At 35.4% G+C, this 16,520-nt stretch overlaps 1 protein-coding gene, 1 long non-coding RNA gene and 1 gene segment (V, D, J or C); 2 read left to right on the forward strand and 1 right to left on the reverse strand.

Annotated features, from left to right (window-relative positions):
- Positions 1 to 16,520, forward strand: part of LOC101158331 — a 135,431-nt gene that overhangs the window by 39,748 nt on the left and 79,163 nt on the right. The gene's annotated exons all lie outside the window — the stretch shown is intronic.
- Positions 6,194 to 6,825, forward strand: LOC101156659. The segment is given in 2 exon segments: positions 6,194 to 6,362; positions 6,441 to 6,825. Coding segments are annotated over 2 exon segments (363 nt in total).
- LOC111947770 lies at positions 9,242 to 16,052 on the reverse strand. Its single transcript, XR_002873698.1, has 3 exons — positions 16,040 to 16,052; positions 15,892 to 15,895; positions 9,242 to 9,329 (listed from the first exon to the last, which is right to left on the reverse strand). It is a non-coding gene; the product is annotated as an uncharacterized LOC111947770 (long non-coding RNA).

Consider the following 16,520-nt stretch of genomic DNA (forward strand, 5'->3'; position numbering starts at 1 on the left):
TACTGATTATTCTGGGTGTTTTATGGTAGATTGGCAGGATTTTTAAAATACAATCCATATCCTTTATATTAGACTATTTATAACTTAACTCTTAATCCAGAAAGTCTAACAAAGTGAACTTGTGACTTTTCAAAGTGTCTATCAATAAATCTTTAATGTTCAAGCTTTGGCTTTACTGAACTATTTCTACCCATTTGAGCTCACTATTTTATGACTGAAACACAATCAGATAACTGGTTAAAAGGTGACTCAATAATGTCTTCTGGTTTACTAGAACACCTCACTTAAATGTTAGTTGTAAACCAGTGATGGAAAAAATCCACTAGTTAGTCACAGTGGTTCTAAATCTTCACAGCTTAACTGGTTAACTGGTGCCCAAAAAGGCTGACGAAAATGTTTTTTAATAAAAACAGGTTCAAAATTCTACACTTGTGTTGAAACAACAAAAAGACTGACAATTACTGGTTTAGTGAAAAAACAGGAACATTTATTAATGATTACAAAGAATGAAGAAAGTATTTGGGTCTACGAAGCCAAACAGGAGATTTGGCTCAATAATTTCATTCTAAAAAACCCAAAGTTACTTAGAACTGATGACTGTTAGCAGCTGTTTTTAATCTATTAAAGCCTCATAGTTTCTATCATCCTTCAGGTTCTGCAGTTTCAGCTCCTCATGTGGACATCAGGAGATCTCTGTCAGACCTGCAGACAGAAAACAATGATGTGAAGCTGCACTGTGACCTTTCACAGCTCTCCTCACAGCACCTCTATGTCACACTTCAGTCCAAAGGAGCTGACATTTCTGACAAACAGTATGTTGATCTTCCTGAAGCTCCAGCCTCACATACAGTCAGTGTCAGCTTCTCTGTTCCTCACATCGACTGGAAGAGTGACCAGAGTTTCACCTGCAAAGTCCATCAAGGCTTTTCCAGCCAGTCTTTTGAGTCCAAAGCTATCAGTGTTTTTGGTGAGAATGGTTCTTTTCTAGAAAAAGCAGAAATCTAACAAAAGTCTTCACTGACTGAATCCTTCATGTGTTTTTCTCTACATTCTAATCAGTGGATCCATCAGTAGAAGTCCTTCAGGTCTCCAGTAAAGAGTCAGGACAACACAAACTCCTGTGTTCTGCATCAGGCTTTAATCCACAAATTAGTTGGTTTTCTGACTCAGAGTCCAAATCAGCATCAAGCACAGACATCAGCATGGATACAAATGGACGTGTGACTGTAATCAGTCGACTGGATGTTCTTCAGACAGAGTGGAAAACAGGGAAGACCTTCACCTGTGAAGTGGTTGACAGGTTTCTAAATAAACGTGACAGAAAGGACATCAGCCTCTGTTCAGGTAAAAACAGAACTGATTTGGAAATGATCAATAAATATTAAAGAATGGACTTTTACTTTTGTCTCCTTCACTCTTTTTAGACCTTAATCCTCCAACTGTGAGGATTGTGGAACCAAGTGCTGCTGAACTCTCCGTGTCTGACATTCTCACACTAACCTGCTTAGTTTCTGGTTATTTCCCATCTAACATCTCGGTGCATTGGAAGGAGAATGGTCAGAAAGTCTCATCTTCTCGTTACATTAACAGTCCTTCATTCAAGGATCCAGACAGCAGCTCTTATTCAATGAGCAGCAGACTGAATGTGTCTCAAACTAATGACAAGAAGTCAACTTATACTTGTGTTGTGAGACATGAATCCTCCAACAGTCCATTTGAAAGCAGTATAAAGGATGTTTTTGGTGAGATTACAGTTCATTTTCAGAATGAACATTCCTAAAAACTCCATTGGTTTCCTCCAAACATTTGATTCTGACCTGTTTCCTCAGCCTCAGTGACCCACAGTGAACCATCAGCCGTCCTGCTCCAGGGTTCAAATGAACTTGTGTGTCTGGTCTTTGGCTTCAGCCCTGCATCCATTAACATCACCTGGATTGCTGATGGAAGCACAGAGCTGTAGAACTACAATAATAGTCATCCCCACAGAGGCCCGGATGGAAAGTTCAGCATCCAAAGCTTCCTCCGTCTGTCTCCAGTTGACTCCTTACCCGGGGTGACCATCACCTGCAGGGTGACACATGGAAACACCACTCTGTCTGTGAATGTCTCCAAAACAGGTCACACTGATGCTCTGTCTTCACCTCTATTAAAAACTACATCCGTCACATGACTTTTGTGGTGGAATCTCTTTGTTCCACTGTAAGAATCAAAGCAACAATGAAGTAACAGATGTGCTTCTGCTTCTTTCACAGACACGGTGGAACTCTGTCATTTCTTTGATGACATCCTGCATGCTGATGTGAGCCAAGACACAGTCATGCAAGCTTGGGGCATGGCTATTTTCTTCCTCCTTTTATTCTTCATCTCCATCATCTTTTCTGCTGTCACCACAGCTTTAAAGGTAAAAATCATCAGCAGTCATTCTGTTCTAGTCTTGTATGAATGTGACTCTAATGAATTTATTAAACAATGAAACATGTTTTTCATCACAGTCTCCAGATGTTTGAAACAATATCTGTGTTTTTCTTTTCAGATTAAATGAAGATGTGAAAGAGACAGATCTCTTTTTCTGCAGGCATCTCAGGATTTTTGATGACATTTGACCTGTTTTTATTCAGTTTCAAAGATTTTATATCTTACATGTATTTTTCTATGTGCTTTATTGTTATGATGAAAGATGACTCAATATTACTTGAATCTCTTTTTTTTCAATTTTGTATTCATTGTCGCTTGTAAAACAAACAAACAAATAAATAAATAAACTTTAAAGAGTTGTCTCATAAATTTATCTTATTTATAAATTTTAAAGATAAATAATATCACACTAAATGTTGCTAATAACATTTAAAGACAATTATCACAGTTAGTATTAACAGTCATAGACAGTCATTTCTTTTTTACATGAAACACCTTTATGTAAGAACAGAATAAGGTGCAAGTTTCAATATTTTCACAAGTCGGAGACAAAAATCCGGAGAAGCTTTTGTATCTGGACACATTTTCATGAAAGGTAAATCTTTGAATCCTTGGTAATTTTTCAGCACATTTTTATGTGAGAATACTACACAATGTAAATAAATTACCATTTTTATGATATCCACATAATTTATATCTGAAGATTTGTGTTTGAGAATAATTATTAAACTAGTTTAGGTTTTGAGATAAGACCACAAGATTCTTGTGTTGTATTTTTCTCATAAAATGGCTTCTTTAAAACACATTTTGAAGACTTTTTTACACAAAAATCCAATCATATAAACAATTGTTGATGATTCTTGAATAGATGCTAAACTATCACCTAGAGAAAGGTCAATCTATTTCAAACAGCAAATATTGAATCATTACCTTTAAAAAAGTTTATAAGAATAAATCCTAATAGAAACCGTTCAGTCATCCATCCATTTTATTTCTTTTTGGAGTCACTGTGTTGCTGCACCCAATTCCAGCTGCTACTGGGTGAAGGTGGGGTACAGCCTGGACAGGTCCATCACAGTTTATGCCAAAGTTTTACAAGAACATTTTATATGACCTAAATGTTTTATAGATTCTTATTTTAATTTTTTTTTTTTTTTACATGAGATTGGAATGAGTCTATACAGTAAATTCAGAAGAATTAAATAAAGACAATCACATTTTTAGACATTGTAATAATAAATTTCACCTTTTATTTTACACAAAAAAGAAATACTTTGATGCACTTTTCTGCTGATTTGAATTAAACATGTTAATAAGTAAACAAAATAAATATCACAATAACAACAATTGACTTTAAACTCCAAAGTTGGAAATAATAAATTGTTGAATACGGTAATCTGAATTGTCAATAGATGTTGTACTTTCTCTTCCTGTAACACCAGGGGGCAGCAGTGTTCTTTCTTCAACACTAACTTGCATTACAGCAGTTGTTCATTTAACTGTCAAATACAATCTTAACCTAATTCAGTTCCTATTTATTCACTGATTTTTTTATTTAAATTTTTTTATTTTATTTTATGTTATTTTAAACAAACTCCCAAATATAAATATTTTTTAACCATTTGGTATTTTCCCTTTTTTTTTGCATTTGTTTAAGTTGAATCAGGATGTGGGAGGAGTTTACTTAAAATATGCCAAGACGCAGATTTGAATGCATATTTAACGAGCATCAATGTTTTTCTAAGCAGACAGTCAACATGGCTCACAGAGAAATCCCTTTGTTTGTGTTTGTTCTGCTTGTTTTGAGCAGTGCTGAAGTTTGGAGCATTACAGCAGTTAAAACACCTGGAGAGTCCCACAGACTCACCTGTACAACATCTGGATTTGACTTTAGAGGCTCAGTGTGGAACTGGATCAGACAGACTCCTGGGAAAGGACTGGAGTGGATCTCTTTGGTGCACACATCCAGCAGCCCTATCTATTACTCAGAGTCAGTGAAGAACAGATTTACCATCTCCAGAGATGACTCCAGCAGTAAAGTCTATCTGCAGATGAGCAATCTGAAGGCAGAAGACACAGCTATGTATTACTGTGCAGAAGAGACACACTGACTGAAGTGTTTGAAGAGTCACACACAAACTATTTCCTCTGTTTACAACTGAAACAGGAGCTGGAGAGTGTCTGTGTTGGTTTAAAAATCACAAACTACAAATGATTGTCAGGAATGGGAGGTGAAGGACTCAAAGAGTAGATCAGGGTTGACTAAAACTTTAATTAATAGGCTTAAAAGAAAAATTAAGCTGACAAAATCAAACTGAAACTCATATAAATGAATGAAGAAACTAAAGGTGACCTGACCAGGATGTACTAAAAACTTTATTAGATGAATTCTGATTATTACAAACAGAAACAGCTCAATAAATGAAAACTTGGTGCAGACAGTGACAGCCTAAAAGTCAAGATTTTGATCCAATCGTTGATTTTTTGGGGTTTGTGATTCATTTCAATCATTAATTGTAGTTAATACAGTAAAATCTCACACTGATTTAAAAAACACAAAGAAATGATGAAATGCATAGATAAAAAACAAACAAAAAAACAAAGACACACTTCAGTCACATTTGCTTAATTAAATATATTTATTATTAACTTAGGTTAAGTAGAGCTTGATTTATTGCTTAAAAAAGATTGGGAAGAATTGAGTTTATATAATCCCAACCTTACTTTTTAAATTGTAGTAATCCGGCTTGATCAGATAGATTCTCTGATTTCTAAGCTTTTATTAACTTTCATGGCTAGCGGGGAAAACAGACCCAGATGCTGGAACCCGGAAGAACACACAGGTGAGTAAGATGGTGAGTTAAGAGTTTTACTATTCAGTTCTTGGTTTTTGTAGATGTTTGGGCGGAGTTGTAACGTTCGAGGGGATCCCACGATGATTATGGAACGTGTCTGCGGCCCATGGCGTCACTGGTGGATTATCTTGAATCGGCAGCGGTTCGTGGTGTGGCTTGAATCGGCAGAGGCTCGTTGGCATGACCGGAGGAATTCTGAGGCTTGGTTCCAGAAGCAAAGATGATTCAGGCGACCACTTGTAAAAATGGAATCCTGAGGATAGACAGAGAACAAAGACTTAGGCAAGAGCTTGAAAACAGTAGCTGCGAGCAAGGTGACCATACTAAGCACCATAGAGTAGCAACGATCTGGCGATGGATACTTTGAAGGCAGGCGGGTGATGAGGTGAGTGGAAGCAGCTGTGAATAGTCAGGAGCCAAGCAGAGAGAGGGGAGGGGGAGGAGTCTGACAGAGGCACCATGACATTAACTTTAGTAAAGTAACATTTATATGTTGTGGCCCAATCTCCACTTCTCAAAGTTTAAAAATAATTAAAAATGAAATAAAAATGCAAAGTTAGTAAAGATGAACTGAGTCATTGTCTTTACATTTGCATTTTCCTAAAAATCAAAAGAGTTTACCAGTTACGTTGTAAAAAATTCTGGTAGATTAAAAAGAAATCCTAATCCGATCATCCTCTGACTTTTATTCAACTCACTATTTCTTTTCTTGTATCACTAAAGAAGATAAAGATGTTCATAAAAAAATATAATTACAGTTAGATTTTCTTTTTTTTTCTATATATCACCCACTGCAGTAATCATTTCTGGAACAGCATTGATGTGAAATGATTTGTTTTTAACTGAACTCATAGAAGTTTCTTTTTATAAATATAAAAGTGAAATCATTTAATTAGATCAGAAAAAGTCTTTTCTGATTCAGATGTGAATTCTGATGGAGCTGAATGTCTTCTGTGAGGTGGAGTCAATGCAAACATGGACGTCTTCCTCCTCTATTTATCTGACAGCAGAGATGACAGCAGAGACACTGAACTCAGTTGAACATGATGGACTGTAGGACAGGACTACTGCTTTTAACTCTCTGTTATGCAGGTGAACATCATCATGCAGATATTGTAGATTTCTGATGTTTTCCTTTTTTAAATCTAGCTTTCTGATTTTCCTTCCCAGTTGTTGATGGACAGACTCTGACTGAGTCTGAATCTGAGGTTAAAAGTCCTGGAGAATCCCACAGACTGACCTGTTCAGCCTCTGGATTCCCTTTCAGCAGCTATCGCATGGCCTGGATCAGACAGGCTCCTGGAAAAGGACTGGAGTGGATCGCTTGGATCAACACAGGCAGCAGCAGCATCTTCTACTCAGAGTCAGTGAAAAACCGCTTCACCATCTCCAGAGACAACAGCAGACAGGAGGTGTATCTGCAGATGAACATTCTGAGAGCTGAGGATTCTGCTGTTTATTACTGCGCTAGATACACACAGTGACTCAAGAGACAGAAACTCTGTACAAAAACACCAAATACAGCAATAAATGACAAAAGCTTCAGGAAAAATTAGATTTGTTGTTATTTTTTTGTCTTCATCAATATTTTACTGTTTTGTCGGTATTTTAGTTTGCAAATTTTTATTTCATTGCTTATACTTTAGAATGAGCTGTTAAATGGAGGGGCTGACTAATTTTCATTTTGGGTGTTTTTTTTGTTTCCCTATAATTAATTTATTTTGTTCAGGCCTTTTTTTGGGCCATACCTATTCTAAACAAGAACAAAGTTTTAGTTTTAGCTATTTTTTTTATCATATTGTGTAAGATTTTACAGTCTTAATGTTTTGTGTGTGATTTTATCTACAAAAATTTTTTTATCTTAGCAGCACCAAATTTTTTTTATGACTTTTTAAATTTAACTGGTAAAAATGAAATATTTTTATTTTCACTCAATTTTTCAAATCTAAAACCCATGTGTTTGGACAATAAAAAAAACTGGAGAACCTGGAGAATCCCACAGACTGACCTGTTCAGCCTCTGGATTCACTTTTAGCGACCATCCCATGAACTGGATCAGACAGGCTCCTGGAAAAGGACTGGAGTGGATCGCTTATATTAGCACCTCCAGTTCTCCAATTTCTTACTGCCAGTCAGTCCAGGGACGGTTTTCCATTACCAGAGATGATTCCAGCAGTAAACTTTATCTACAGATGAACAGTTTAAGGATCAAGGACACAGCAGTTTATTAATGTTATTACAGTGAGAGACATTTTAGGGACGGTCGTACAAAAAGTTCCTTTCTCTTTTATATGTTTAAAAAAAAGTATCTCATGAATGTTAGACAAATGTTTATAGGCTTATTTTGAATAATTCTGTTGAGACATATTTGGTCTTTGTTTTTTAAGGAAATTTCTATCGCTCTTTTTGAATGAAAACAGCTGAATATACCAGAAAAGATGAAGCAATGATGATAACTGCTACTGACAAGGGCTTTATATCTTTTTAGTCCAGGATATTCCAGAATATTAAACTAATTGTTTTCGATTTCTTACGTATATTTTTTTTTTTTATGCAGACATTTTAAATGCATGTGACATTCAAAAAACATTTTTTAAATTGTATTACTAAAATAAAAATTATGACAATGTTTAGCAAGGTAAAGTTTTTGCATCACTTCCGGTGATGCAAAAACTTGATCCCACATCACCCTCAAGACCCCACATCACTTGAGGGTCTTCCCTTTCTGTTAAACTTGAACTTAAAGATAAAGTGCAACTTTAATTCTTACTACTGGATGTGATGCAAACACTTTGCCTTGCTAAACGTTGTTGTAATTTTTATTTTAGTAATACAATTCAAAAAAAGGTTTTTGGACTGTACTGTATTAAAAATGCCCACATAAAAAAAAAACAGTAATAAATAAATGTAAAAAATCATATACGATCTGTTTTATTTCACGTCCCTTTTTTTTGCTGTAATTCCGGTCATCTGCACCCGGATTTGCTATATATGTTGATTTGTTCTGGGATATTGTTGTTGTATCTTAAATGTAAGTGTGTCTTGAATCTCTCGACCACCGTACTTTCCCTATATAAAAAAAATTGAAAATTCTTGATCAAAACGTGCACTCCTTGGTAAACTCTACTAAAATGGTGTTTATTTTTGTCAATTGCTACAAGATAAAAATGTTTTTAAATAAAAATATAAATGAAAATATTGTTATCTGAAAATAGCAATGAAGAAATTAAAACATTAGCAAACTGTGATACAAGAAAGAAAAAGAGGTGATAAACAGATGATCTGACAAAGATGAATTCAACCCATATTTAGAATATACTGAGAATATTTAACTAACAGAAATACTTAGGAGTAGAGAAATGTTTAAAATCAATAAGATGCATTTCAAGGTTGATCACTATTCCCTCACATATGGATGTTTACCATAAGGGCTGGGCCGGCAGACACATTAATCCACACATACATAAAGTATTAGTTTGTTATTATAAGCATTAAGGTTCAATAGAAAACAAAATCTTAGTTTAAAAGTCTCAAATTTCTTTGGTGCTTGCTGCACAAATTTGACCATAAACAGGATTGCAGCTTTTTTGCAGTTAAAAGATAAACATGTAAATGCAGAAACCAAAACAATTTAAATTGTCTTGAGAATTTATTTTTCAAATAGATCATTTTAGGCTTTTATTTTGTAGGATGTTGATGTATCCTGCCACATGCAAAAACAACATCCAACTTTTTTATGCAAATAAAAAAAAGGCCCTAATATTCAATAAAGGCTTGATGTGAAGCCAACAGCTGCATGTGGAAAACCTCAGATCAACATCTTCATCATGTTGTCTGTAGTTTTGTTGCTGCTGGCTGCTGAGTTTGGTGAGTGTCACTGTAACAAAATGAATATGTATATTTATTCAGATTTTTAATGGTTGATAGATGTATTTGTATTAAAACAATTCCCTCCTCTTTAGGTGTAAAGTGTGAACAGCTGACACAGCCAGCCTCTGTGAGTCTGCAGCCAGGTGAGAGGCTGACCATCACCTGTCAGGTCTCTTATTCTGTGAGCAGCTACAGGACAGCTTGGATCAGACAGCCTGCAGGGAAAGGACTGGAGTGGATTGGGATGAGATACACTGGAGACTCTTACTACAAAGATTCACTGAAGAACAAGTTCAGCATTGATTTGGACTCTTCCAACAACAGAGTGACTCTAAATGGACAGAACATGCAGCCTGAAGACTCTGCTGTGTATTTCTGTGCCAGAGAGTCACAGTGACACAAACCATCAGCAGACCTGAACAAAAACCCCTCAGAGCCTGAAAACTTGTAACATGAATCCACCAGAGGAGGCGCTCTAACACAATCAATAATCGTCAATCCATTTGTTTTTGTTTTTGTTTTTAAAGACTTGGAACATTTATTTTTCAAATTAGTCTTTTTATCAAATTAAGTCAAATCAAATTAAATTAAACTTTAAAAGCACATATCATGTATACTTCAGTGCTTTACAGAACAAAAGCATCAATTAATCTTGATAACCAAAAAAAAAAGACCTTCACTCTCACACAATGCTTTAAACGCCATGACCCCCACACTTCCAACATTGTTACATTAAATGACACATGAATAAAGACACAAAATCTGGTTTGATGATGAGTGATGCATTAATGGTACGGGGATCTGTCCACACCAGAGACCCACCATCTTCTATTCAAAGCAACCAGCCAGATTTCACTCCAGCAACACTCCTTCTTCCTCTTTTGGCTTCTCCCATCAGGGGTTGCCACAGTGAACAAGTCGCATGGTAAACTTGGCAATGTTTTTACGCCGGATGCCCTTCCTGATGCAACCTTTTCAAACCGGGCTTGGAACCGGCATAGAGGTAGAGAAGGGAACAGGGAGCAGCCCGGAGTCAAACCCTGGTTTCACGGACGGAAGGTGCCGCAAACCAGCACGAGCTAAACCGGCTCCCTTCACTCCAGCAACACTGTTCACTGAAAAGGCTGAGTGACTGGTGTGGAGAACAAGGGTGACATTGAAAAGTTAAAAACAAAGGTAAATGTAAGTAAAAAGACATAAGACATTTGTAAAATCATTAAAAAAAAAAAAGATATAAAAGATCTCATAAAAAAACGTTATCCTGGATAAAATGCGCAATATAAAAAAAAAAAAAACATCTGACAACACCTGAAAAAAATTGAGCATAATTAGGAATAGGTTTCATAGACTCAAAATTCAGGAAACCAGGAACTAAAACTATAATAAACTTAAACATGAGCAAATTATCAAACTAAGGAGAACCAAAACTGATGACAAATACATGAACAGATCAAACTTAAACCTGCTGTAACTATGACTGCAGCAACAGAGAAAACAAATCAATAAATAAATAACTTGATTTTTTTTCAGTGACTTAGGGCTGCATGGTTGTGTAGTGGTTAGTACGCTCACCACACAACAAGCAGACACTGGTAGAGACACATAAAGGTCTCAGGTGGGACCTCAATGTGTGGAGCTTGCATGTTCTCCTTTGCATGTGTGGGTTTTCTTCCCACAGTCTAAAAACATGCTTCATAGATCAATTGGTCTCTCTAAGTGTCCCTTGGTGTTTGTGTGACTCTGTGACAGGCTCTGGTGACCCCCAAAAGGCAGATAGTGGGCTAAATGTGTTCATCCACACTTATCAAACATTTAGTTTAATAATAAACAATAAATCAACAATTATTTGAAACTAGATAATTATTTAATTTATGAACTAATAAATGATCTTTGATGTATTTCACTGGAGAGGAAGTAATAGTGTACTGATGCTGACATCCTTGTAATATCCGAAACACAAGTCTGTTTTAGAACTATTAGTTTTCAACGACAAAAATCTTTTAATGTAGTTTCCCCCAAAAAGGAGGAGGTGTAGCTTTCTACCTAAAAAAAAACTTTACATCCCAACATTTTGAATTTCTAGCACTAAAGCTTGAAATCTTCAGGGGTCAGCCCCTCACAATAATGGGCATAGATCTCCCTTAGCTTATAGTGAGACTCTCACCTCACTTTAAGACCAGATTTCAGAAATAAATTTGACTGAGCTTTTTTGGTGATAGTTTTAACTTTGACTGGTTGTCTGTCCTTTTTGATGCCTTAAAGTTTGTTTGTGATTTTTATAATCTCTCCCAACTAATGGACAGTCCTTACCATGACCATCACCACACAACTAGAAAAATTGTAACATGAATCCACCAGAGGAGGCGCTCTAACACTACCAGTGACAAAGACCATCTCAATGAAAAATGCAATTTCAATTTATGATCTTTATGATTACAAATGTATGACTGAACAAAGAAAACAATGATGAAATTTGATTGATTAAAAAGTTTAGCTTCACATATTACGGTAAAGAGATACATTAAAAACAAAAAAACAAAAATCTGTGATGACTTTCTGTCAAACGTAATCAAAATATAACCCCACCAAATTCTAAATAATTGCTACTGAAGAAAATGGTTATTTTTACACAAAATGACAGAAGTTTTTGTGATTGTTTTGAATCAGAATTTTTCTCAGAATTTTTAAATCAGAAATTTTTAAAGTCTTTACTGAATCTCATTTCTGTCAACAATGTTCAAAAACTAATTTAAAGGCTGATCTGCAGCTATGGGTTGTTTATGTCATTTATTTCACTTTTGTGTTTTTCATTGACTTGTCATATTTTGGATATTCTGGATTTTAGTTGCCATTCCTTTTCTGTCCTTTCTTTTACAGTTGCTAATGTCCACAAGACCAGTTTCTCTTCAGTGTTTTCTACTTTACTTTAAAACAAGGAAAATATATTAAAAATAAACAAAAAATATTTAAGGGTAAAATAATTGAAAACAGAAAAATACACGAAAAACCAACATCCAAAAATAAAAAAGATTGTGAATACAGAAACTTGAATAACTCAACATAAGTTTTTATTTGAGAGGAAGAGGAGGAGCTGAGGCAAACACAATCTGCCTCCATGTTTCCTTGTGCATTAAAGAGGGTAAGACTCTGAAAATCACTGACAGACTCTCTAGACTGGACACAGAGAAATGACTGCAGCTACAATGAATAAACTTGACTTTGTGGTTACTTTTCTTATTCTGGTCTTTAACTGGACAGGTAGGAAAAATATTTTATAGACTGATGGAAAGAGAAATGATTAGACTGCATTAAGTAAAGAGTTTTGTGTCTGCAGGTACTGAAAGTCAAACACTGACTGAATCTGAATCAGCGGTTAAAAGACCTGGAGAATCCGAAAAACTGACTTGTACATATTCAGGGTTTAGTGGTGTTCCCTATATAGCTTGGATCAGACAGGCTGCAGGAAAACAACTGGAATGGATTGCTTATATCAACCCTGGCAGCAGTGGCATCTACTACTCAGAGTCAGTGAAAAACCGCTTCACAATCTCCAGAGACAACAGCAGAAAGCAGGTGTATCTGCAGATGAACAGTCTGAGAGCTGAGGATTCTGCTGTTTATTACTGCGCTAGAGACACACAGTGACTCAAGAGACAGAAACTCTGTACAAAAACACCACATAAAGCAATTAGCTCTCATCCGTTCTTTTAAATATTATTTTACATAACAGTGAATGCAAAAAAAGGAAAAGTGATATTTTCAAAAACACTTTAAAAGGAGTAAAATAAAAACAGATTTGGAAAAGTAAGACTTGTTGTTTTTTCTTTTTCTTTGTTAAACGTTTAATTTTTTTTTTTTAGCGTGCAGTTTTTTATTTAATATTTTAAACTTTTTGTGAGTTGGTTAAGGAGAGGCGCTGACTTTGACATTTAGTTTGGGTGGATTTGTCATTTTCCTAATTTAGTCAATTTATTTTGGCCAGGCCTTTTGTTGGAGCCATATCTATTTTAAACAAGAACAACATTTTATAACATCCATATTTAATTTACTCTAACTTACTCTAGCTTTATTTCATCATATTGTGTTAGATTTTACAATTTTTACGTTTTGTCTGTAATGTTATACATGAAATATTTTAGTATAGCAGCAGCAAAGTAAGAGTCATTTTTTAAAATGACTGTGAATTTAACTGGCAAAATGAAATGTTTTTATTTTCACTCAGTTCTTTAAATCTAAAACCTCTTATATGTTTTAAAATAAAAAAAATCTCTATGTTCAGAGAAGTAAAAAAGCTAAAAGACAAACTTAAATGTTGCTATTTTACTTCATTAACTTCATTTTTAGTAAACTGTTGAACCATAAAGTAGTGATTCTAAACACATTTGATGCGTCTCGTACACAGACTGGGGTTTGATCAGCCTCTGTTCTCTGTAGGGTTTCTGTTTAGAGACCCACAGCACCCTGTGTGTTCAGGAAACAACACTAAAAATGTGTTTAACCCTTGTGCTATCTTAGATGACTCCACCCTTACATTGATGTGTTCTCCCTACCATGACAAAGGTGGATAAAGGTGGAAAGATTTCATGTAATCCATGGACACCAGTGAAGATCACAAATCATTGAAGAAAAAAGGTTCAGAGCACTGTCTAGTGGATCTAGATGACCCAGCTCCCAACGTTAAAGTGCCTTGGATAGTACAAGGGTTAAAGTCACACATGTCAAATGAACAAGTCTCACCTGAAACATTAACTGTTTTTTGATGTGCATGTTCAAAATATTCTTTTTATAATGACAATACAACTGTAGCCAGACTGGTCATTGACAATATTTATTTTGCTCTTTAAAAGTCATTTTTAAATTAAAATAAAATAATTAAAAATGGCAATTCACATTATTTAAATATAATTTTCATTTAACATTATGTAAATGTGTTTTTGATTATAAGGAAGTGAAGTGTGAGTGTGTGAGTCAGAAAGCCCTTAGTGAGTTCATCTTCAGCATCAACCATGTTCTCTGCAGCTCTGATGCTGCTGCTGACAGCTGGATCCTGTGAGGAGATTTCAGTGGATTCACAACAAAAATCAGATCAGAAACATTTCAGATTCAGATGAATGATGGAGATGATGTTGGTTTGTGTTTCCACAGGTGTGGACAGTATTGATCTCATCCAGCCAGACTCAAAGGTTGTTCAGACTGGACAGTCTTTGAACATCAGCTGTCAGGTTTCTGGATATTCACTGACTGATGGCAGCTATGCAACAGGCTGGATCAGACAGCGAGAAGGAAAATCAATGGACTGGATTTCTCATCAGTGGGGGAGTAGTAGTGGAACCTTAAGACAAAATGATGCTCTGAAAAACAAGTTCAGCACAGCAGAGACACTTCTGCAGGAACAGTGACAATAACAGGACAGAATCTGCAGCCTGAAGACACAGCTGTGTATTACTGTGTGAGATACCCCACAGTGATACAAACAAACACAAACCTGGACAAAAACTCAGCAGCTATAAAAACCTAACAAATTGTATGTCTAATAAAAAAAAAAAAAATTAGAAATTTGCAATTTTCTGTTTAAAAATACAAACATAATTGACATTTGACAATCATACAATAACAGCCTAGTTTGTCCCAAAAAGAAAGAAAATCGAAATATAAAAATATAATAAAATAGGTCATCACTATCTTTGATTTAAAAAAAATATATTTCTTTACAAAATATGATTTCCCAACAGGTGTGTTTATCACCAACAGTTTCTGTTCATTCTAAGAAGTTCTTTCTGTGAAGTTTCTGTTCTGCTCAGTGAGACACAAAATCTGAAAACAAGTTTTTTATTTTGATGTGATTTCATGAAATTTTTGATTGTGAGAATATCCGGTCAGACTAAAGTCAAATCCAGAACTTTGAAACAAATTAACTTTAAAACAACTTTTATCATCTCTGCCACTGGCCTCTCTTGGTTCATATCTTTTTCCAATCAAATATTTCCATCCATCTTCTGAACTTGCTGAATCTCTTTTGGGGTCACAAGATAAAATAATTCTTTTTTATGAATGTTTCAAAACGACTCTGTGGTGGTTAGAGTAAAAGTGATCAAACTGTTATTAAAAAAAAAGAGAAAGAAGGAGGAGTCAATACAAAACTCTTCTAATCTCTTTTAATATGTTTGGTGTCTCACTGTAAGGCTCACAGGTTTTATTCTTTTTTTTTGCTCATTTTACTTCTGAGGAGCCGAGGATTCTGCTTTTTATTATTCCGTTCAATACACACAGAGATTCCAGAGAGAGAAACTCTGTAAAAACACCACAGAAAAACAAAACAGCTACCGTTGCCTTAAAAGACATTTTTATTGGTATAGCTCTCATAAAATATAAATTGTTAATTGTTTCAAAGTCTCATAAAAGCTGCTGCTTAAATGTTGCCTGAAATGGTCCCGCAACTTATTTAGTAGCCAAATGATAAACATGTAAATGCAGAGACCAACACTTTTGTCTCATTTTGCGCTTTTATTTTGTAGGATATTCAAGTAGGCTGGAACCTTCAATTTGCAAATACAACATCCTGCTTTTTATGCAAAGCACGATTTCCTCACATCTATATCTATAAACTCTGTATGTGTTGCTTTCAGCTTCTTGTAAAAACATCAGATTATCATCTTCATCATGTTGTCTGTAGTTTTGTTGCTGCTGGCTGCTGGATCCTGTGAGTCTCGTTGAAGAAAAGCTAACTGCTGTATTTTGAATTTACTCTAACTTATCTAGATTTAGATGAATTCTAAATACAGTGTTTTTCATCTTCCTCAGGTGTAAAGTGTGAACAGCTGACACAGCCAGCTTCTGTGAGTCTGCAGCCAGGTCAGAGGCTGACCATCACCTGTCAGGTCTCTTATTCTCTGGGCTACTACACAGCTTGGATCAGACAGCCTGCAGGGAAAGGACTGGAGTGGATTGGAATGAGATACACTGGAGGCTCTCACTACAAAGATTCACTGAAGAACAAGTTCAGCATTGATTTGGACTCTTCCAACAACAGAGTGACTCTAAATGGACAGAACATGCAGCCTGAAGACTCTGCTGTGTATTTCTGTGCCAGAAGGACACAGTGACACAAACCATCAGCAGACCTGAACAAAAACCCCTCAGAGCCTGAAAACTTGTAACATGAATCCACCAGAGGAGGCGCTCTAACACTGCCAATGATTTTTTGCTTTAGTTCTTATACTAACTACACTGTTTTAAATAAAGTCAAACCAATTCAAACTATATAAAATAAAATCAATCTTTATTTATGAGGCACTTTTCCTAAATACATGAAGTTTCATACAGAATAAAAACTCAAAGAACGATTAGAAAGACATTTATGATACCCTTAAAACCACAACC

This window comes from Oryzias latipes, chromosome 8 (assembly GCF_002234675.1).
Source record: "Oryzias latipes chromosome 8, ASM223467v1".
Lineage (NCBI taxonomy): Eukaryota > Metazoa > Chordata > Actinopteri > Beloniformes > Adrianichthyidae > Oryzias > Oryzias latipes.